This window comes from Petromyzon marinus, chromosome 1 (genome assembly GCF_048934315.1).
Source record: "Petromyzon marinus isolate PM22_M1 ecotype Great Lakes invasive population chromosome 1, UKy_Petmar_22M1.pri1.0, whole genome shotgun sequence".
Taxonomy (NCBI): Eukaryota; Metazoa; Chordata; class Hyperoartia; order Petromyzontiformes; family Petromyzontidae; genus Petromyzon; species Petromyzon marinus.
This window is the reverse complement of record NC_133667.1, coordinates 36911225-36933589: the sequence shown is the minus strand read 5'-3', so window position 1 is coordinate 36933589 and position 22365 is coordinate 36911225. Positions and strand designations below refer to the sequence as shown.

The following is a 22365-nucleotide window of genomic DNA, read 5'->3' as shown; positions in this document are numbered from 1 at the left end:
CGAAATCCGCCGTGCGTGGTGGCGTCACGAGCTCCGGACGCGTCGCGTTGACGTCACCGCGAGCGCCTTGGCCGCGCGCGGTGACGTCGCTCAAACGCGTTTGAAGCTGTGCGCGGTGACGTCACCCGGGCTCTCCGTGCGCGGTGACGTCACGAGGGGCGTCGAGTGGCGCCAAGGCGCGCGGTTTGTGGCGAGGGTCGCGGCGGTCCCCCTCCGGCCCTCATGGACGGCGCCGGAGAGCGATCGCAGCCGCTGCCACCGACGGACTCACAAACTGCACCAGCGGAAACTCCCCGAGCGCGCTGGCACTGAGGTATTTGCAAGCGCGGCGCCAGCAGGCCGCGCGGCCGCCACCCTCGGCAGTCCTTTTTTTTCCCCACCAACTTACAGGGTAACGTTTCGGAGAAGTGCCCCTTTTTCAGGAGAAGGATACGTTATGTCCGTGTAAGCCTGCTGGGTGTGTGCATGCCTTTGCAGTGTATGGACGGAACGTATCGTGTTGGTCTCATGCGGTGGTAAAGTAGTGGTGGTGTGTTTGGCCTCGAAGTGCACCTAGCTTGGCACAACCGCTGTGGTGAAGTCACCGCCACTTCGTGTTGAATGGCGGCTCCTGTGGCGCGCCGCTGCGTACGAACCCGAAGACCCGAGTTCGGTTCTCGCTCGAGGCCAACACCAGTGTTGATTATCTGAACCAGGACTGGGTATCCCCTAGGTCGACTCGGCCTCAAATTTATATTTGGTGCGATGTGTAAACATCGCCGCTGGGAAGGCAAAGGCGGCCGGGCGTGGTGTTGGCCACCCAAACCCCCAAGGTGCTCGCTAACAGCACTTCCCCCAACAGTCTGCCGAGGATCCAGCGGGGAATCTGTGGTTGTTGTGTTTACAATCTGCGTTGTGTCTGTGCTGCACGCGGTCCTGGTGCAGCAGGGGGTGAGGTTTGTGCGGGAGGGTGAACCACACACTTCGGTGTTTGGTGCAGCAGCGGCTCGGCAAAGCGGCAGAATGTGGTTCAGTGTGGCTGGGTGCAGCAAAGTCGCAGCTGTGGAGAGTGGGGTGCAGCTGGGTGCAGATTTTAAAACAATAACCCAACGGGCGTTCAAATCGCGAGCATAACGAAACGTCTCGACACAGTTCTTTTTGAGCCCCCCAATGGCAGCTTGTCCAAGGTGAACACAGCAACCGGCCTACATATGGGCATTAGTTGTCAGTAGGGGGCGATGTTGCTTTTGGTAACTCCAATGTAATGTTTTACATTTGTATAGTTGACTTGTGTTTTGTGTGCAACGGTGGGGGGTGTCAGTTTATCAGCAAGGTGAAGATGCTGAGTAGTTGAGTGCAGTGGTGTACAGGACCAGCACAGCTTTGTGCAGCAGCTGTGTAGTGGGTTCAGGAGTGGGAGCAAGCAGCAGGTGAGACGCCTTCATTGTCCCGTCTCCAAGGTGTTAATCCTGTGCGGTGAATCCTTTGTGTTTCCTGCAGGTGGGGTTTTGCTGCTGAGAGATGTCGGCTGACTTTGATCTCGGAACCCTGCAAATCCCCGACGAAGAGCAGGAGAGCGAGCAGGACGCGCGCGAGCGGGAGCAGGAGGTGTGTGCAACACGAGCTCCACGCCGAGCCAACCTCACCACTCCATCACCACACCTGGCACCAGGCACACCATCACCACACATCCCATCATTGGGCACATCACACTACGCCTTTACTAAGCTGGACCACACACTATGCCTTTGCCTGTTGAGCATGGTTGACACCCACACCATGTGTGTATTTGTGTGATCTCTAGCTGCGGCAGTTGCTCTCGACAGCGCTTCCCGATGACCTTTTGGAGGACAGCCGAGATGTCTCGTCGTCGGAGCTGAGTGATGAGAGCGAGGACGACCGGGCGTCGTCGCACCACGGACACGGGGCCCACGCGGCGCACGGGCCCCCGCACACCTACGGTGACCAAGGCGGCACAGGACAGGGTGCCCTGGGCCAGGCTGGGTACACGCAGGTGAGGACGCCGCCGTCACTGAGAAAAGAGCAACTGCTGCCTCGGTATCAATGAGCAACTCCTCTCTTTTCATTGTGATCATTATTAACATGTTCTACTAAGCGATGATATAGCCACTGCTGGGCAGACTTGTGCTCCTTTATAATTTCAATTATAACAGAGTGATTAACATAAATTATAATGACAATGTGATTTCAATTAATTGCGAATTCTCAATTGTAATCTTATTGATCCCAGGACTACCTCTGGTTGAATGCCTTCCCATGCTGTTGGGTGTCCTTCCCATGACGGGTGTTATTTGAACATACTTCACCATGTACTGACTAGTGCTGGTTTTTAGACATGAGAACATTTTCACTTCACTTTTGCCGATCAGATGAGCGGTGTGAATGCCCCTATCCAGTTTTATTCCTTGGTACTCAAGGCTCTCAAACAACGTTGGCACAATCAAGACAGTGCTCCTCAACTGCTTGGTTATGTTTGTCAACATATACTAGGACATTGTACTAGCAATGAATAACATGTTACAATACTGTTAGATTAAAAACCTATTTTTGCTTTGGCTAATGCCAGCTATCTTAACATCTTTTTCGATAAACATTTTTGTGTTTCCCTAGTTTAATGGCCACTATGCTGCCAACACATCCAACAATGACTACAGTTACATCTCAAACGGATACGACTACAAGTCTGGCGATGGCTCCCTCTCTCATCACGGCGACGCCTGGCTCGACGGTGATGGCAATGCCAACAAGAGCGACGTCCTCGCAGACGAGAGCTACCTGGGTTTCGCTCGCGCCGACGGGACACCCTTCGAGGAAAACTTCCCGACCGGCGATGGTGCGGATGCTGGAGGAGGCTACGGGCAGCCGGCGGCATACCGGGACATGCAGCACAGCGCTGCCCTGTTGAATGGACACGGCAACGGACACGTCAACGGACACGTCAACGGACACGTCAACGGACACGTCAACGGACACGGCAATGGGCACGGCATTGGCAGTGCGGCTTACCACAGCCACCGCCAAGTGAATGGAGACACCGCCGGTGGCGGGAGCCCGGTGGTGGCCGGGGGTTTGAGCGACGGGGACGTGTACCGCGTGACGTACCGCCAGGGCTCTGGCGGCCACAGGCTGGTGCCGCCCTCCCCGCAGCAGGCAGAGTCAGCTACTGCTCAAGATTTCAATGCCATGCAGCAGGAATTTCTGAATTCTGCTGCTGGTGAGAGATGGGCATTGAGAGCAATGGCTTTGTGTCAGATGTCTGTTGGTGGTTCTTATATTACAAATAAGTTCATCCTCAGCACAGCAGCTAACCATACTTTGTTCTTGTTTCACTGATATCAAATACTTTGCATGTAACCATTTGTCGCTTGAAAGCCAATTCTTATGCTCACTGAATGTGCATTATGTCACGAATGATGTGTAAATTATATTTCTGGTATATTTGAATTAATGAAACAACAAACGGTAAAACAAACCTACAACAGCCATGTTCTATCTACTGTTGAATGAAGGTTTCCCCACATAGTAATCACACCTCTTAATCTTGTGTGCACGTGTGTGTACGTGCGTTCATGAGACAGGTGGGCAAGCGATGCAACTGACTCAGCTGCAGATCCTGTACCAGGCCCGGGGCCGGGAGGTGAGCGAGCTATCACGCCAGCTGCTCACCCTGCAGGAGGAGAGCGCACGCGACCTCCGCATCCTCAGCCACCAGCTGGCGCTCGTCACCGGTGGGGACTATAGCTTACACTGCCAATTGTTTCATACATACATATTTGTTCTTTCAGCGTCGTGCTGTGCCATGGTCAGTGTTTTTTCTGTTCAAACAAGTGGTGGACAATGCTCAATTCCACTAGCAGCATTGCGCAAAGACACATTCCCATCTAGACCTTATGCTGTCATCTACCAAGTATTGATTGGGCCTGCTTCATCCCGTTTAAAAAATGTCGCTCAACAACAGTCCTATTTCATTCTTCGAGCTAGACTTGACCAAAATAGTGAAAAGCCACCCAATGTGCGGGACACTTGCTAAGAGTCTGCTCGTTTATTTCAGATTACCACTATAGTTAGCTACTTATGATTTTAATAAATTATACGGTGGTGCATTGCTTCCATGTAGGAGAGAAGGAGGGCCTGATGGTGAGTCTGCAGGAGTGCCAGCGGCTGGTGCAGGCTGGCAGGGAGAAGGAAAGCATGCAGGAAGGGAATCTGCAGGCCCAGGATGCCCACATCAAGGCCCTGACCTCGGGCAAAGACCAGGTGACCAGCGATGGGATGGCAAGCGGGGGGAGTTGCGGGGTTAGGAGCAGCGGTCGACGGGAATAGCAGGGTCACACACACTCTGGAAAAATTAATTTGCGACAGCCTCACCTGCTCCCTTTTTGGCGTGCACATTGTAACCGCGCGTACTGAACTTAAAATCCAGATGTCGCCGGTTCGATCTCCCAGTGTGGTGGTTCATACAATGGCCAAGTTTCTTAAATCCCCTTGGCTGTGTTCCCCAGTGGTATAAATTACTTCACCACAGTTGATCGGGAAGTCGTTTATGGTGGGGCAATGTGTGGGTACTCCTACCTCTTCCAAGGTGCCTGTCCATCGTGGGGGAGTAAACCAAGTACCCAATGGAGGAGCGCTCGAGCTTGAATTCAGGGCTGCACCTATACCTTACACCCAACAGGTGGTGCGCAAGCTGCAGGTGGCTGAGGCATCGATGGAGAGCCTGCAGCAGCAGCTGGAAGAGCTTGGTCGCTCGGAGTCGTTGACGCGAGCCCGGGAGAGCCACGAGAGCGCGCTCGCCGTCCTGAAGCAGAAGCACGCGCAGGAGGTGCTCACGCTGCAGCAGCATCTCGACCAGCAGAGGACCGTCATTCAGCAGCAGGTGCTTTTCTAGGACACAGTCTGCACGATTTGCAGACGCCTGTTTCTCTCGTACGGTCTGCAGCTGCCTTGCTGCATGGCAAAACTTTTCTCGTCTTTCCTCACATAGCTCGTCCTTTAGAATTAATCTCTGCTTACAATCTTATGTAAACTGACTCATTTATAGAAGCTTGTGTCACCTCACACTTGATATCCTCATTTCAATGCTCTTTATCGCTGGGCAATTGCTTTATTATAGGACGAGGGCCTATACATTTCAATTTTGCTACGTTTATTTAAAGGTCAGCAACAGGTCTGCTTTGGCTATTCCGCACCTCTCGACCGTGAACACAAAACAGCTTCACACGTTGATTTCCATTCTTGCCCATCAATGTAAGCTCTTTGCTCCCAGAATATAGAGAATGTTAGGTTTGTGATTGCATAGGTTTTCGAGGTTGTGTTGTATAGCTCTCCGTCGGATTTTCGCGGTTGCACCGTGTGCTGTTCGGCACGACGTGCGATATTTCGCTCAACCTGCAGATAGCTCCTTTGAACCTTTTTTGTGCGGTCAAGGTGAATGTACAGTGAGGGAAAAAAGTATTTGATCCCCTGCTGATTTTGTACGTTTGCCCAATGACAAAGAAATTATCAGTCTATAATTTTAATGGTAGGTTTATTTGAACAGTGAGAGACAGAATAACAATAAAAAAATCCAGAAAAACGCATGTCAAAAATGTTATAAATTGATTTGCATTTTAATGAGGGAAATACGTATTTGACACCCTCTCAATCAGAAAGTTTTCTGGCTCCCAGTTGTCTTTTATACAGGTAACGAGCTGAGATTAGGAGCACAGTCTTAAAGGGAGTGTTCCTAATCTCAGCTTGTTACCTGTATAAAAGACACCTGTCCACAGAAGCAATCAATCAATCAGATTCCAAACTGTCCACCATGGCCAAGACCAAAGAGCTCTCCAAGGATGTCAGGGACAAGATTGTAGACCTACACAAGGCTGGAATGGGCTACAAGACCATTGCCAAGCAGCTTGGTGAGAAGGTGACAATAGTTGGTGCGATTATTCGCAAATGGAAGAAACACAAAAGAACTATCAATCTCCCTCGGCCTGGGGCTCCATGCAAGATCTCACCTCGTGGAGTTGCAATGATCATGAGAACGGTGAGGAATCAGCCCAGAACTACACGGGAGGATCTTGTCAATGATCTCAAGGCAGCTGGGACCATAGTCACCAATAAAACAATTGGTAACACACTACGCTGTGAAGGACTGAAATCCTGCAGCGCCCGCAAAGTGCCCCTGCTCAAGAAAGCACATATACATGCCCGTCTGAAGTTTGCCAATGAACATCTGAATGATTCAGAGGACAACTGGTTGAAAGTGTTGTGGTCAGATGAGACCAAAATGGAGCTCTTTGGAACTCATCTCGCCATGTTTGGAGGAGAAGGAATGCTGCCTATGACCCCAAGAACACCATCCCCACCGTCAAACATGGAGGTGGAAACATTATGCTTTGGGGGTGTTTTTCTGCTTAGGGGACAGGACAACTTCACCGCATCAAAGGGACGATGGACAGGGCCATATACCATCAAATCTTGGGTGAGAACCTCCTTCCCTCAGCCAGGGCATTGAAAATGGGTCGTGGATGGGTATTCCAGCATGACAATGACCCAAAACACATGGCCAAGGCAACAAAGGAGTGGCTCAAAAGAAGCACATTAAGGTCCTGGAGTGGCCTAGCCAGTCTCCAGACTTTAATCAAATAGAAAATCTGTAGAGGGAGCTGATGGTTCGAGTTGCCAAACGTCAGCCTCGAAACCTTAATGACTTGGAGAAGATCTGCAAAGAGGAGTGGGACAAAATCCCTCCTGAGATGTGTGCAAACCTGGTGGCCAACTACAAGAAACGTCTGACCTCTGTGATTGCCAACAAGGGTTTTGCCACCAAGTACTAAGTCATGTTTTGCATAGGGGTCAAATACTTATTTCCCTCATTAAAATGAAAATCAATTTATAACATTTTTGACATGCGTTTTTCTGGATTTTTGTTGTTGTTATTCTGTCTCTCACTGTTCAAATAAACCTACCATTAAAATTATAGACTGATCATTTCTTTGTCAGTGGGCAAACGTACAATATCAGCAGGGGATCAAATACTTTTTTCCCTCACTGTACCTTGACGACGGCAACTGTGTATCCAGGAGGAGGCGGTGCAGCGGCTGGAGGGGCGAGCGAGGCAGGCGGAGAGGGAGGCAGAGGAGGGCCGTTTGGAGCGTGCCGAGTTGGTTAACCGCTTGACCCGCAGCCTGGAGGAGAGCCAGAAGCAGTGTCGCGACCTCCTGCAGTCAGGCGAGTGAAGGATTTACCGACTTCCGAAAGGTGTTGGGGGGGAACGTGGCATAGAATTGGTTCCACTAATCTTATCGTCGTCGAGTACCTATGGTGCCGAGCGGCGAGGTTTGATGACCTTGCGTCCGGCGTGTGTGCGAGCAGGCTCAGTGCAGGAGATGGGGCAGCTTCAGATCCAGCTGCAGCAGGCGCTGTCTGCGCGGACCATAAGCGACCGTATAAACCGTGCTGTGCAGGTAGTTCTCGCCTACGCTCTGCTCGTACACACGCGCAAGTGCACAAGCACGCGCTGGACATGCACACTCGCACACATGCATACATCTACACACACGCCACAGGTCCACTGACTGAGATGGCTTGCTGATGCACCACCTGTGCCCCCCACTGTGCCAACCTGCTGTGCTTTAGCCACCCGGCGCTCCGCTCGTTGTGAGTGTCGCTCCTCCGCCCTCCGTTGTTGTTGGAGGGCGACTGCCTCCAACTGCCCAGTAGCGTCCTTCACGAACCTCCTCCATAGAGGCCGATCTTGACACCGCTGGTACCAGTCATCGGCAAGTCCACTCAGCTCCACATCCTCCTGTACCACATCACTCCATCTCTTTTCTAGCCCGTGCCACGGCCATTTAGCCCCATCTATCCGGCCGAACAAAAGCTGTTTAGGCATGCAGTGACTGGTCATGCAGGCTACATGACCCAGCCAACGCAGCCTTGCCTGCCGGAGGAGCTCACCGATGGGACTTTGTCCAGATCTTTCAAGGATTTGTGAACTCCTCACACAATCCAGCTTGGTTAAACCCAGGATGGATCGTAGGCAGGCCAGCCTAAATGTTTCTAACCGGCCAAGATGTTCCATTAGGGGGGGGGGTCCACGTTTCATAAACGTAGAGAAGGGAGGGAATGACCGTGGCCGAGACCTAAAGCTTCGTGCGGAGCGACAGACCAGGTAGCTTCCACACAGCGTTACGCAACCGATGAAAATATAATGCCGCTTGACTGATTTGGAGCGAGACCTCTGCTGTCAAACCGGAGCAGGTCATAAGCATATTGCCCAGGTATGGGAAACTCTCCACTTTCTCCACAACTGCCCAATTGGGAGTTGTGGGGGCGGAGTGTCCGATGGTACAAAATATGGTACAAAATACCCAGGCAGGTGCTTAGTTTTGGTGGGGCTTATGGCAAGGCCCCACCTCTTAGTGTCAAGCTCCAGGTTCAGCAGCAACGCCTCCAACTCCTCTTGAGTGAGCAGCAATTACCAGATCATCGGCATACATAACGTAGTTGACCAACAGCGAGCCATCCCTTGACCGCACCCGGACATCGATCAGCCTCCCATTGTATCTGTACCAGATGGAAATTCCTCCGGTACAGCCATCGAAGTGCTTCACGAACTACGTGGTCGAAAAATATGTTAAATAATGTGGGAGCCAGAGGACATCCCTGTCGCACCCCAAGGTGAACAGGGAATGGCTCCAACTCCCGGCCATGTAGTTTTACCCGGGCCCACTCACCATCATGAAGGTCCTTATGATCGTGAGCAGAGGGTCATGGACTATGAAAGCACGACAAATAACCCAGAGCCCAGGCCTCCTGATGGTATCATAGGCCTTGATCAGGTCAATAAAGCAGAGATGTAGGTGTTGTTGGAATTTCTTACACCTCTAGCTGTAGCAGACGGACATAAAAATATGGCATCTGTGCAGGACCGCCCTTTCCTGAACCGCATACATAAACACATATACACAAACGCAACAACAGCCGCATTTGACCATTAAGGGGGGTTGTTGTCACCACAACACTTGTGCCAGGCTAGGTGCACTTTCTGGTATGAGGTCATGGGGCAGACCTAGCTCTTATTGGTTAACTGCCTCAGATGACTGACAGATACAACACACATGACACACAAACACACCAGCTGTGGCTGAATTGGAGGGAGCCAAGAGCTTTTGTGCCTTTGCCTTTTGTTCTGCTTGCTCCTCCCCTCACCCTAAATGGGCCACGGTGAACTGTGCAGGGCTGTTTGCAGTTTGGCACTTACTCAAAGGGCTGCTGTGTCTGGGGATATTTTGTTGTGTGAGTCATGAATGATGGCAGAACTGGGCCGATTTACTCGGGCCACAGGATTGTGATGCTTGACTTGAATTAGCACATTCAGTTTACTTAGTAATACGCATCGTAATGTGCCAGACGATCACAATAAGCAGCTTTACTGCACGGTCTTCTTGCTCACACGAGAGCTGGGTGGTGCTCATCTCCACTGGCAGTTGCATCACGAGATCGTGAGAGATGGCGACGGCTTGGAGAAGCCTGCATGCAGCAGTGGATATAGTTAATGGTTGATGAAGAAGATGTGTTTCTTACAACCTATTTTTTTAGGTGTAAGCAGTCCTCGGGCTGTGACGGGTGGATTTTAACCCTCGACCCTCGCTCCGTGTTTACTCCCAGGACGAGGTCGCGGAACTGAAGGAGCACCTCAATATGTACGAGAGCGCCGCCAAGTTTGGGGTCCATGTGGGCGGCCTGAACGGTGGTGCAGAATTCGCTCTCTCTGAGTCCTACCTGGAGCTGGGCATCAAAAACGCAGTGCTGAAACCACCCCGGGTCCACAGGTTACTGCTTCGCACATGCACACCACTTTTTGATGCTCCCGCAGGGATGGTTGGATGGTTTGGTCAGTTCCCTTTTTTTAGTGAGTTTCACGTGTGGAAGGAAATCAAACGAACTGGGTAAAACACATTCAAGCAATGGGAAGGTCTGCAGAGAACCCATTTGCCATAATGAGTTATCTCCTTGTTATTGTACGTCTCCACACTCTTTGGTTCTTTCAGTAAAGTCACGTAGGTATAAAATTAAATAAATCACGACGTTTCGATCGCAACACAAGCGGTCGTCCTCAGGCTGAAAAAATATAATCCAGCAGTGGAACTGCTGATCCGCTAACGCTTACCCCAAAAGTCCTGGGTCACAGGCATGGTACTACCACGCCCAGCTGTTGGCATCTACAGCCGACGTGGACTTTACCTATGTCGCCTCGGCATAAAATGAGTACCTGGTATTGCTGTATGGTCAGCGTTACCAATGGAGATACAAAAGTGGCTGGCATGGAAAAGAGATGAATATTGGATAGATATTGTTATGGCCAGTTGAGAGCCACATTGTCTAAGTTTATTGCAGCGTGGACTTGGATCTCCGTGCGTGATCTCACGCTGTGTCTTGGTGTTGGTGGCCCTCGCCGCTGAGCAGTTCGGAGGCTGGGGAGGAGCCCCTGGAGCGGCTGGTGAGCGGGCTGAAGGCGGAGCTGGAGCGATCGCTGCAGGGAAACCAGTCCAAGCGGCAGCAGCTGGAGCGCCAACGCGCCGAGCTCGGGGAAGCGCAGCTGCAGCTGCAGCAGGCTGAGGCCAGGGCACAGCAGGCTGAGGCTTGTGCCAAGGATGCACAGGTGAGTCTAGGAATAGGTGTACGGAGTGGTAGTGTAGTGGTTAGCACACTATACTGTGAACCCCGCAACCCGAGTTTGATTCCCACACATGACCAATAACGTTGGCGAATATTTAAACCGGTTCTTGGCCTCCCCTGAGTCAGCTCAACCTCCATTAAGTACCTAGTGTAATGTGTAAACATCTGCCATGGGGAGACAAAGGTGGCCAGCCATAGTGTTGGTCTTCAAGTGTACTTGCTAACCACACTGTCAATGGCTATATGGGGGATCTTTGTTTTTGTGGGTACAGGTGCGCTGCAGTGCACTGGAGAGAGAGCTGCAGGTCAGCGCACGCGTGCCGCATGCTGCTAACGCTGCATCCGCAAAGGAGCTGGAGGCACTAAAGCAGCAGAATGCAACACTGAAGCAGGAGACAGAGGTGTGCGCACACGTGCACATGTGTATATAAGTGTGTGTGTACATGTTTTACATACCGATCCTATAATGTGTATGAATATGATGTCCAGGAGCTGGGTGTCCGGGTGTCCGAGCTGGTGAGCGGTGAAGAGCGGCTCATGGATGCCAACCAGGAGCTGCGTGAGCAGATCAAGCAGATGGTTGCCGACTTTGATGCAGACAAGCGCGAAGCCTTGGAGAGGTGCGGTGCGTGCCCATGTGCGCCGCGTTTTAAAATCACAGCGCTGTTGGTGCGGGAGCCGCTTTTAGAATATTGTGGAGTGGCGGCGTTGGTGAGCACACTGCACTGTCAACTCGGCGGATCTGAGTTCGATTTCTGGCGATGGGCTGAATTTATCCCAACCAGATGTGAACTTATACCTTTGGGTGTTGAGGGGAAAACTCTGCCACAGTCGGTGTATAAATGCTCTTTTCTGGGTGTCACAAGAATAGGAAACACATGGAGTAGAGAACAGCCACAGTTGACTGTAAAAAAAGTAATTGGGCTCGGACAGGACATATTTTCCATCGCAGCCAATTGTGAGCATCCGTGACGAGCTCCATGTTTACTCAATTCATCCCCAACGAGGTTTTGCGCATCCGCCCTTCCCCGCCGTGCTGCTCCAGGTGCGAGCGCACGTACGAGCAGTACCACGAGGACGGCAAGGCCGGGCTACGGGAGGAGCTCGCGCACAAATTCCAGGAGGAGCAGGAGGAGCTGGTGCGGCACTACGAGGAGCAGCTGCAGTCGTTCCGGTGAGAATCTTTTCCACCGGCGCTTGAAAGCTGGCTCCGTTTCGGCTTGGCGCAGCTCAATTTGCATTGTGTCTCCCACCGGTCGCGTGGCGCTTTCTAAGATTGTCCTTGGCCTACCCGCACCGATCCTGGTGGCTGCCCTGTGGACGTCCTCTCTGCCAAGTGGGAATGTAGTCCAAGTCTGTTGGTGTTTGGTCAGGAAGTAGTTAAATGCAAGTTTTGTTTGTGGTTCAACAAAACATGTTTACGTGGCTCAGACCCACATATACATCATCCATGTTACTAGCTGGAGCCAGTCTAGTTCCGCCTTCCCTTCCCATAAAACATCTGTGGGGATGATGCGTAACAACGTTCCTGACACATTCCCACGTGCGCTGCGATCAGAGCCAAGCTGGAGGGGCTGGTCCAGGAGACGGACGGCGTGAAGGAGTGCTACATCACCATGTGCCGCGAGCGCGAGGCGCTGGAGGAGGCTGTGAGGCAGCACGAACGGCGCCAACAGCAGGTATGTTCGCTCGCCATCAACCCAAAACCTTCTGGCCGGGTCGGCGTGCAGCGCAGATCGGCCCCCGCTGAGGCTTCAGTTGTGCGGTTCTGCGGTTGTGCAGGCAGTGGAGACTGCGCTGCAGAGCGCGAAGAAGGAATGGAGGGCGGCGTTGCCGGGGTCGGCGCGACCCGGTCGGGTCCAAATGGCCCATCGGCACTCACAGACCGAGCCGCAGGCTGACGCGGCAGCACCTGTGACGCAGGCGGTGGACCCTGAGAAGGAGGCGGGCGTCAGCGTGGCGTGCCAGGCCGGCACAGAGAGAGCGGATGCTGCTTGTCAAAGCAAAGGGGAGAGGGTGGAACAATCTAGCCAGACGGAACAGGAGAGGTCGGAGCAATACAGCCAGACGGAACAGAAGGGAAAGGAAAACTCCTGCCAGACGGAAGAGAAGGACAGCAGAGTGGATGCCGGGAGCCAAACTGAAGAACCACACCAGGCTGCAGGAGATGAGCACTTGCTTCCCGACGGCCGTGGGAAGGCAAAGGAACCCCAGTCCGGTGCCAGCAGAAGCTGTGGGATGACAACACCAGGGCAGCATACTTCCAGCAAGGTACACATCTTGTGTTCAGCGTTCACTAACATCGTGCTCTTTAGCTTTAGTGCAGTTCCAGTATAAAGGTGATTGCTGAAAGTGTCGATATCTGTTACCTTAATGGTTGAAATTAGTTCTTGGCATTTTGTTTGTGGAGTGGCGCACCGTTACTAGGGGAGACACTGGGGGGGGCTGTACCCCTCCTGATTACAATCTGTTAAGCTAACTCACACCTCCAGCTTGGGTCTCCAACCGCACTCCCAGTATTTAGTACAACAGCATTTCGCTGTCGTACTAAATACTGCTGCTGCCAACAACCAAAATTAACTTTGGGGCACACATTCAGCATGGGAATGGGGTGTGAATGGATGCGCTGTAGGCATGAATGGAAAATTTGATGATCGTATTGGAAATAACGATGCGGTTAGGGTTACTGATTGGCAGCCACAGCGAGCAGCAATATACTTTTATGGCTGGATGAGGGCCACGATTCTGATTGTTGGCCACTGGCTCAACTCGTTGGCTCGTGTTACCTCTCAGGACGGGAGGTGGCCAGCGCAAGGCATGGGGCGCGAGGACGGCGGCGCCGGGTCGGCGAGCCCGAGCGAGCGCGCACGCTGGGAACGCGAGGCCGACGCGAGGCTGCGCGCGGCGCTGGCCGAGGCTCGGGCGCGCTGGGGCCAGGACAAGCAGCAGGAGCTGACGCGCGCGCTGGCGCAGTGCGAGCATGACCACCGTGCCCTGCTGCAGCAGCACCAGTCTGTGCTCGGTGCGCTCCGCTCGCGGCAGTCACCACTCGCTTCGGACGTCATTCATGTCAAACCATCCTGGGGTAGTTTGTCGTCCTTACCCTGCACCTCCGGTTAGCACGGTTGACTACGTATGGTGCGAAAGAGGTTCAACATACATACTTAGGACCAGAGTATACATACTTACAGACATATAAACACGTTTACCAGTGTAGATATGCTGGTATACGCCGGTATGTTATGCCGGTATGTTATGCCGGCATTGCTCACTGCACCAAAGAGGTGTGTACTGCCACTTTTCATAATGGTTCTTATTCCTACGCTGCAATGTTTCTGCACGGGGTAAATGGCAATGAACATGGCATGACACAAACAGGTAGTTAGCATATTCTTGGTTCTTTCGGTAAAGTCACGTAGAAGGGAAACAATAAAATAATAAAAACATATACAAACAGAGACAATTTCAACTGAGAAGATGTGTTCTGGCTTAGAAATCATTGGAAGGATTTGATAAACCATTTTGGTTCTTAATTGATTGTTCACGCTTACGGTGGCTTTCAGACCCCATCCATTATTTTTGTCTCCCCCCTCCTCTTTTCCGAACATAGATGAACTCGTCCATCTGAATAACTGCCAAATCGCTCTCCGTGGTGCGAACGTAAAAAAAACCGCCACTTTTTTAAAATTTTCTTGCTGTGGTTTTCACACCTGATGACGATTGCTTGTGTTTCAGTCGAAACGTCGTGAGAATTTTATTGTTTTATATTTTTATTATTTTATTGTTTCCATTATACGTGACTTTACCGAAAGAACCAAGAATATAAATCCCTGCAGTCACGAAAGCTTTAAAGCAAAAGTAGTTAGCACTTCATGTATGTAGCTCCTTTTGGGACCTATAGGTGGTGTAGCTGCGCATGCTAACACTATTTAAAATTCAGCAATCACACCCAGACCTCCTGAGCCCCGCTTTATGGGAAGGTGCTTGTGTTTTGTGTGTGTCTATAGCTACTGGTAAGGTAAAGAGGTCATCGCACCCAAAGCTATTAATGCTCCCACACCTCTTCGCTTCCTTGTGACAGATCCCGCAGATATTGCACAATCACACACTCTGCTCCAGATGTTTTATCGAAGCCCCCAGGGCACCTTGGCTCAGTGAGCGGTCCCTCATTCTCCTCTGCTGCGCCCATTTTCTGGGAATCCCTTCCCTCAGCCTCCCATGCTATCGGCTCCCTGCACCTGTTCAAGTCCAGGCTCAAGACCTTCCTCTTCTCTGCCTGTGGCTGTGTCTCTGTAAACAAAACTATTATACTACTTTTTTATGTTTCCAGGTAAAGTCCACTGAGCTTTTAGCTCTTTTTCAGAAGTGATCCGGCCACACATGATAGCTGATTGAATTGGCTTATATCATATGCTGGAATTTATAGGTGCAGCCAAATAATCTAAATGCATGTTTCTAAATGTGGAGGGTAAAACTGGAGGTCACAGAAAAAAATCCACATGACCACGGGGAGAGAACACGTGAACTCCAAATATACAGGCAACAGGATCGGGATCGAACCCACGACTTACTGCGTACCAGGCGAGGGAGACAACATGCCCACTGTTGCTGTACAGCATCGGGAGATGCAGTCACGTTCCGATGCTTTGTTAATCCACTTTACATTGTCATTAACATCAGACATAGATCTGCTGTTTAACTGTTCCCCTTGGTATTTGCATTCTCAGTAACCTGCCCCCATCCGTTGCAGCCTCCTCTTACGATTACGTCTATTATAACAACACCTCCTATCTGTGTACTCGTACTGTACATGTGTTTGTGTGCCTGTAACCAAATAACTCAGATTGTGCCTGATCTCGAGCCTGAATGAGTACTTGGACGAGCGTTCACCAGGCCCACACAGGTAGCCAGAGAAGGGCAGGAATGTGTGGTTGGGCCACAGAGTGCAGTGCAGCAAAATCCATTGTAATGCACTTATATGCTCTCGCATCAATGCGTCCCACCCACGCAAACCCACAGTAGCACGGTCAAGGGAGTCCTTGATCCAGCAGCGGATTGACAATATGCTGTACGCGTGTGCGCGTGTATACAGGGAGGCTGGAGGAGAAGGTGAAGGCACTTGAGAGAGAAAAGGGGGAACTGCAGACCCACCTGGAGAGGGAGAAGAGCGAATGGCAGGGCAAGCTGGAGCGAGAGAAGGGCGAGCTGCAGGGCAAGCTGGAGCGAGTGTGCAGGGAGCTGCAGAACGCCGACCGCCACTACCGCCTGCAGTTCAAGCAGCTCAAGATGCGCTGGCAGGGTACGGGCGGCCCTGTGACTCGGGTCACATGGGGGGGTGACCCGCTCTCCATGTGACACACTTACCGAGAACGTTTGGGCCTCTGCTCGGCAAACGTGTTAAAATAAAAATGGGTGCTCAAGTGTAGTGAGTTGATGGCCTCTGTCCAGTCACCAATCACTGCACAAAGAGCCATCGCATAAAGCTTTATTCTATACATAAATTGTACAAATTCCAGCTCTGGGATTTAAAAATATTGTTTTGAATGTCATGTGATGACCATTCCACCGCGCGTGCCAGTGTAAATTTGCACTTACACGGTGTTTCCGTGCTCATTGGTGTCTGCTTGTTTGTGCGTGTGTGCGTGCCAATGCTCAGCGGAGCAAGAAGCAGCTGTGCACACCTTGCGCACTGAGAACCATCAGCTGAGGGAGAAGCTGCAAGAAGAGGCGTCGAAGGGGTGAGGGCGATGCTCATTATTTACTCCTCCGACTACATCCACCTGGCCATCCACAATTGCCCAAGGGTAGACACTTATTGAGTGAGCATTGTGATCAAAATGGACACAGGCCTCGTGTGGCGCAGTGGTAAGTGACTCGTCCCTGACTTGTGGACGTCCCGACTCTGGCTCAGGGCTGTAGACACAAGATGAGCACCGCTCTAGAATCACTTGAACAGGATGGTGCAGTGATTTGACGTATTTGCTTTACTTCATTGCTGTACGCAACTATCTGGTTGAACCACCTCAATGTAAAACGATAGTTGTTGCTTTGCAGCAACAGCTTCGTGTTTGCTTTAGTTATTTTGGTGACCCAGGCCACTCTTGCAAATTATTCTCTAACCTGGTCTCTTGACTTCTCGCCTGGTTGAACAAAACCAACTCAAACTTAGACATCAGAGTTGGTGTGAGTGGTGACCGGATTGATGTGGGGCGTTGGTGAGCGAGCGTGCGCGTGCAAACGAGTCAAAGTTCCTGACGTCTGTACTGCGCGGGCCGCGTTCTGGTTGCGCAGGGCCGCGAGGGAAGGCCCAGGCATGCACGACTCGTGTCGTGAGGTCATCCAGCGGCTGCACGACCACTATCTGGGTTCACTGGAGCAGCTGCGCAGTGAGTGTCAATGAGCACACACACACACACATGCGCGCACGCACTTACATACATGTGAAGCAAAGTGAGTGTGACTCCCATCAGCCTGGAAAATGTGGAAAAGCAAACAAAGTCTAAGTTAATGTGGGTGTAAAGACAAACATGGGAAATAAAAACTGCCGAACCGTTTTGTAAATTTATTAAAATCAATGGAGTGGCATCGCCTAACACGGCGCGGGTAATGACACGTGAGAACCCACAGCCTGAAAGTTAGCGCCTGGGTTATTTTTACGACCGCTTTCGGATAACGTTTATTTTGTATTCGTGCACCTTAAGCGGCCGCGTTTGTTTTCTAGCCTGTACATTTTTTAGTCGTGCTCACAGCTTGGACGTCGCGTCGTCTTGTCTGCGCTCTTGATGACGCGTTGTCGTGTCCGCGCTGTGAGGCCGTCTTGTCGTGTCTACGCTGTAATGTTGGAACTCGCCGTTGTGTGACCATTGTCGGCGGGCAGGCAGCGTACTGCAGCACGCGCGGGACGGCCGGGACCGCGCCGCACGGCTCGTGCGCACCGAGGTGCGGCGGGAGCGAGCGCGCCTGGTGCGAGCGCTGCACGACGGCTGCCCCGACGGCGCGGCGGTGGCGGCGGCGCTGGCAGCGGCGACGGAGCGCTTGTGGGACGGGCGCGAGAGCCCCGGGTAGGACGCGTACGCGGGCGTCGTCCACGACGCTTCGCAATTCTTACCGGTGTCGTCCCCGCTCATGTGGGGTCTGCCTTCCTGTTTTTCTGTCTACACGCGCTCGCATCCTGGGCTATCATGTCAACGTCCACTCAACAGTCCTTCAAATGCCGGTTCATCGCTTCGAACCCTTCCTTTCTCGGCCTCCCTCTCGAGTTTCCGGTGCTTCCATGTCCATCACCTTCCTGAGGCATTGACCACTGGTTGGTGGCGGTGACAATGTAGAGTCTGCGAGACGCACGTGAATACGTGCGCGCACATTCACGCACTCACGCCTCTACACCCCCGCTCGTACACACACTCATGCGCTAACGCACACACACACACAAACATCACGCTAAATATGTTTGAATCGCTTAAATTAAACCCGCTGGTTCGTCACATTCACTTTCATAAACGTCTTCTGCCCATGGTCACGCTCAGGCTTATGGTCCCACTGGCCCAGAAGATTGATGGGTCCAGGCACTCAGGTGCCTGGCGTTTCATTCGTCACGTCGCTGCTCTCTTGCTCGAGCGACCGCTGTGGACCTTCACATTTCTTGCGGTGTCGTTCTGTGCACCTCTTTCTGTGCTGAAATTCATCAAATTCACCACATGAGTGATTTTGAAAAATAAACTAGGAACTGGATGAAATATTAAGCAGGTCACGGACACACTTTCGTCCGTGACGGTATTAACTACATCGCCTGCGGAAGTGGGTGGGGGGGGAGAGTGGCCGTGACGGCTGACAGTGACCAATGTTTGTTCCCCGCTGCGGTTTCCTGCAGGCAGAGCTGCAGCTCTTCCGGCGGAACGAGCGGCGCTGGTGCTGCCTCTGATGCTGCTGCTGCTGCCTCTGATGCTGCTGCTGCGGCCACCGCAGCGTGGGGGGTTGCCCCACCTCGACCTGCCGATGTTACCCTCACACAGAGCGCGGGTACACGCTGCTCTCAAAGCAGATGGTTCAGTTAAATTGTCACTTATATTGTGGCCACATGATGAAGTGTCAGTGCCATCCTCCTCTGCGCGTTATTCACAGCAAACGTCTCAAAGCGCTAATCCAGACATGCACACGCGCGCATATGTGCACGATATGCACCAATGCAGACGCGAGTGATTTGAAAAGCAATAAACGAATACACTAATTGTGAAACTACCAGAAACGTGATCAGAAGATAATATGAAAATATATAAAAATATAATGAATGAGGAAGACAATGGTCTGTGAATTATTATCAAAAGATAGGTAGCAAACCTGGACAGCAAGGCTTGGTTACTTCGTTGTTTTAAAGGCCGGCAGGAAATTGTCCCTTCCCATCATGTGCGCTGTGGAGTTTACTCCCTCGTGTGGAGGTAATGATATGAAGGCAGCCATGCGTGGTAGTACACCCCTGGGGGCAGGGTGGGTGGACCACACAAATCAGTATTGTTTGTGTGACCCCCAACCTGCAGGGCAGCACACAAATTAGGTTGCTGATGTGGGAGTGTTGTCCACACTCTCTGCTTTCCTCCCACATACTCGTTACCTCAATAAAGAGTTTACAAACTTCCCAAGTCAGACCATCCTTTAAATAATATATGTGAATTATGAAAACTGTGGCTTATTAGTGGACGATTGTTATGTTCATGCTGCTATATATGAACCTCATGTTTTCTATTGTTAAAGTGAAGAGACTGGCCCCAAACCACGGGAATGTGGAATCTCCACCGTTGGCCAAGGCTCATCAGCAAAGATGAGAACCTGTCCATTATCAGTGTAAGCGTCGAAGCGCGTTGACTTCCTGTTCGTGAAGTGCTGTCTCCATGTTCCGCATGCAGAGAGGGAAAACTCGAGCCAGCAAGCAAAGGCCAATTTGCCGGTGCTGGGTGCCACTGGCGGCGGTGGGTGGGAGGACCGGACAGGAGACTTCAACCGAGGTGGAGCGTGCGGGGACGAGAGGAGCGCTTGGAGCGGCGTCGAGGCCCGGGGCCCACAGCCAGGGCATGGGCAATACCGGCAGCGTGGCGGCGGTGGTGTCGGAGGTGACGACGTTGACTCGTGGCTCAGACAGCGGTCACTGCACGGCCTCGACCTGCAACTCAACAAGGGGCAGGGGAGTGGGGAGCTGCCCTCGCCATCGCTTCTTCCCGATAAGCCCACCTCACGTGGACCGGCCAGTTTTCCTACAAGGCTGCTAAACAATCATTGCGCCACGAGCAAACCTAACGGCCTCGGTGCCGTCAAGGCGGTGCGGTTTTACTCGTCCGACGGTTTTCGAGGTCCAAGCGAAGGAGATTTTCCCAGTAAAGGGGAAGCGCCGGTTGGCCCCGTGCTCTCGCCGCGCCCCCTCCGAGATGCCGCGCCGTCGGAGCGAGCGCCCGGCACAAGCGCCCGGTGTCGGCTCGGGTCCCCGGCTCCGGGCGGCGCATCCCCGCACGCCCAGCGTCGCCCGCGTGTCGCGACGGCGCCGCGTTCCTCCTCCTGCGGCCCAAGCAGGGCGCGTTCGCCGGGCTTGCGCGAGACGCCCGTGCGGGACGGGGCGCCGGCGTCGCGAGCGCCGGCGTCGCGGGCGCCGGGGCCTAAGGTCGCAGGGGTCCGCGGGGCGCGCGGCGCCGCCGCCGTCACGGACTTGTCGGACTCGGGCGGCGGCTCGCGGCCCTCGAGCGACGGCAATTGGCCCGAGCAGTGACGAGCGCCGCGCCAGCAGCCGGGCGCTGTGCCACGCGGGCGTAACGCCGTCCAGGGGATGTCCACATCGATGGCTTTCAGAGAGGCAGCGTGTAACAGACCCCCCGTGGACTGCCCATGGACTGTCACTGATGCCAGTGCCCTTATTAACGCCATTACTCTGGTCGTTAACAGCGTTAGCTCTGGTGCCCTGGTCGTGAACATTGGTATTAACTTTATGGATGTTGTTCACGTTTGTGCCAAAATCGTTCTATTTGTTCCTTTAGTTTTTAACGCAGGTGATATAACCATACATTTTGAAGCAGTAATATCAATGCCATAACTTTAACGTGAGCATAATTGGAAACATAACATTTTACCTTGGTGTTATGGTCTGGTCGAGGTCGGGTTTATGCGAAAGTTCGACCTCGGGCTAGAATGTGTGCTGCAAACGCAGGCCACGTTGCGGTCGTTGGTATTGGCGGTGTGCTGTGGTTGACTGCCATATAGCGCTGTTGATGGACGTGTCGGTCCGTCCAGGAGTGAGTGGTGCTGTGCATTGTATTCACTGCATGCTATTTTGTTCACCCCTGCCAAGGTTAAACGTCTAAATGTGAAGTACGCGGAGTGCTCGGTTCCACATGAGCACAGGGAGGTGTCTGGGATGAATTTTAAACTCCCAGAGTTGGTGTGTGTGTGACTGTAGCCCTGTGTGCTTTGTCACTTGTTGTGTTTTTTACGGCGTGTTTTGCGGTGGTTTTTGTGGAATAACTTATCGAAGATGTAATTAAAATCACTCAGTACTGTACATGTAAATTCATATATATTTTTAATAATATATTTCAAATTAAACTTTGTATGTTTAAACGTGCAACACATTTCTTTTTCAATAGTATTCAGCCAGCGTGTGAAACAAGTTCATGTCTGAATGCACTTGCACAACAGCGTGCATCGAGGAAGCGTGCTGCTAGATGAAAATGTAGCCGAGTTGTGTCCTGATGTCCTGGTAGCTGAAAACTTGGGAAACCTAAAGATCTGCTCGAGTTGCCACTGTTTCAAGGACGAAGCGTGCTGGAGCTGAGCCTGGGTGGTAGGGAGGAAGAAATCGCTGTTGGCAAGCACGACCCAGACCTCTTGCCGTTGAACAGAAGTTACAAAATATTTCACGATATCTGCCGTAAAAGCATCGAACGCGCGGGAGATAACCTTGTGGAGCGCAGAACTGTTTTGCAAAGCGGGTGAATGTGCACGATCGTTAAAAACACGAACGCAGCTATCGGTTGGCCGAGTACCAAAATATATTTGCATACTGTTCGAGACGCGGATTGTTTATGGTATCCAGGTCGCACGGGCTCAACGAACACACGGGAGCCAAAACAAACACGTGCGTGTGTGCGCCTGCGTGCGTGCGTGCGTGAGGTGCTGGGAAGAGCTCCGTGCTGCGTAACGGCAACTGAAGGCCACATAGGTGTGTCCAGCGGCGTGACCTCACGCTACCCCCGCCACAGTCACGGACTCGTGGGAACTCGTCGTTACCTCACACCCGTCTTCGTCGAGTCCTCTCGGCTAAATACGAATCGGGCAATGGCGCTTCCTCACGCACGATAGAGATGCCGTCACGATGGGCCATTGCCCGAAATGTCTCCATATATATTTCTCCGTTTAGTGCGGTGTTATTTATGAATGTGTTCGGTTTTTGTTTAATCCGCCTAGTGGTTCAGCAGTAGAGCGAATGGCTAGTGTGTTGTTGTTGAACTTCTTTCGCAACGTATGTAGCCAACCGTGTTAATTGGAGAGTCTGAAGTTTCATGTCTCTGGGGGGTGGATTGAGCCCATCATCCCTCCAGAGCAGATCAAAGGAGACCGAGAGGAAGGAGACGAATGACGTTGCAACAAGGAAGGACGTGCGGACATGAAGAGAGCAGCGGAAGACAGACAACACTGACGACGACGAGGAGGTGCTCGTGG

General features: G+C 52.2%; 1 protein-coding gene across 1 annotated transcript; it reads left to right on the top strand.

Moving 5' to 3' along the window:
* Positions 1 to 91: 91 nt before the first annotated feature.
* On the top strand, positions 92 to 21271 carry CEP152 (centrosomal protein 152). The gene is made up of 23 exons (XM_032951667.2): positions 92 to 313; positions 1480 to 1587; positions 1784 to 1993; positions 2611 to 3214; positions 3579 to 3728; positions 4118 to 4257; positions 4676 to 4876; positions 7068 to 7215; positions 7360 to 7451; positions 9658 to 9821; positions 10456 to 10651; positions 10941 to 11069; positions 11158 to 11288; positions 11714 to 11842; positions 12227 to 12347; positions 12451 to 12939; positions 13462 to 13690; positions 15761 to 15967; positions 16325 to 16406; positions 16960 to 17054; positions 17546 to 17729; positions 18539 to 18687; positions 19569 to 21271. Exons 2-23 carry the CDS (start codon positions 1501 to 1503, stop codon positions 20417 to 20419), a joined length of 4788 nt encoding a protein of 1595 aa, XP_032807558.2. The 5' UTR covers positions 92 to 313; positions 1480 to 1500; the 3' UTR covers positions 20420 to 21271.
* The last annotated feature ends 1094 nt before the right edge of the window (positions 21272 to 22365 follow it).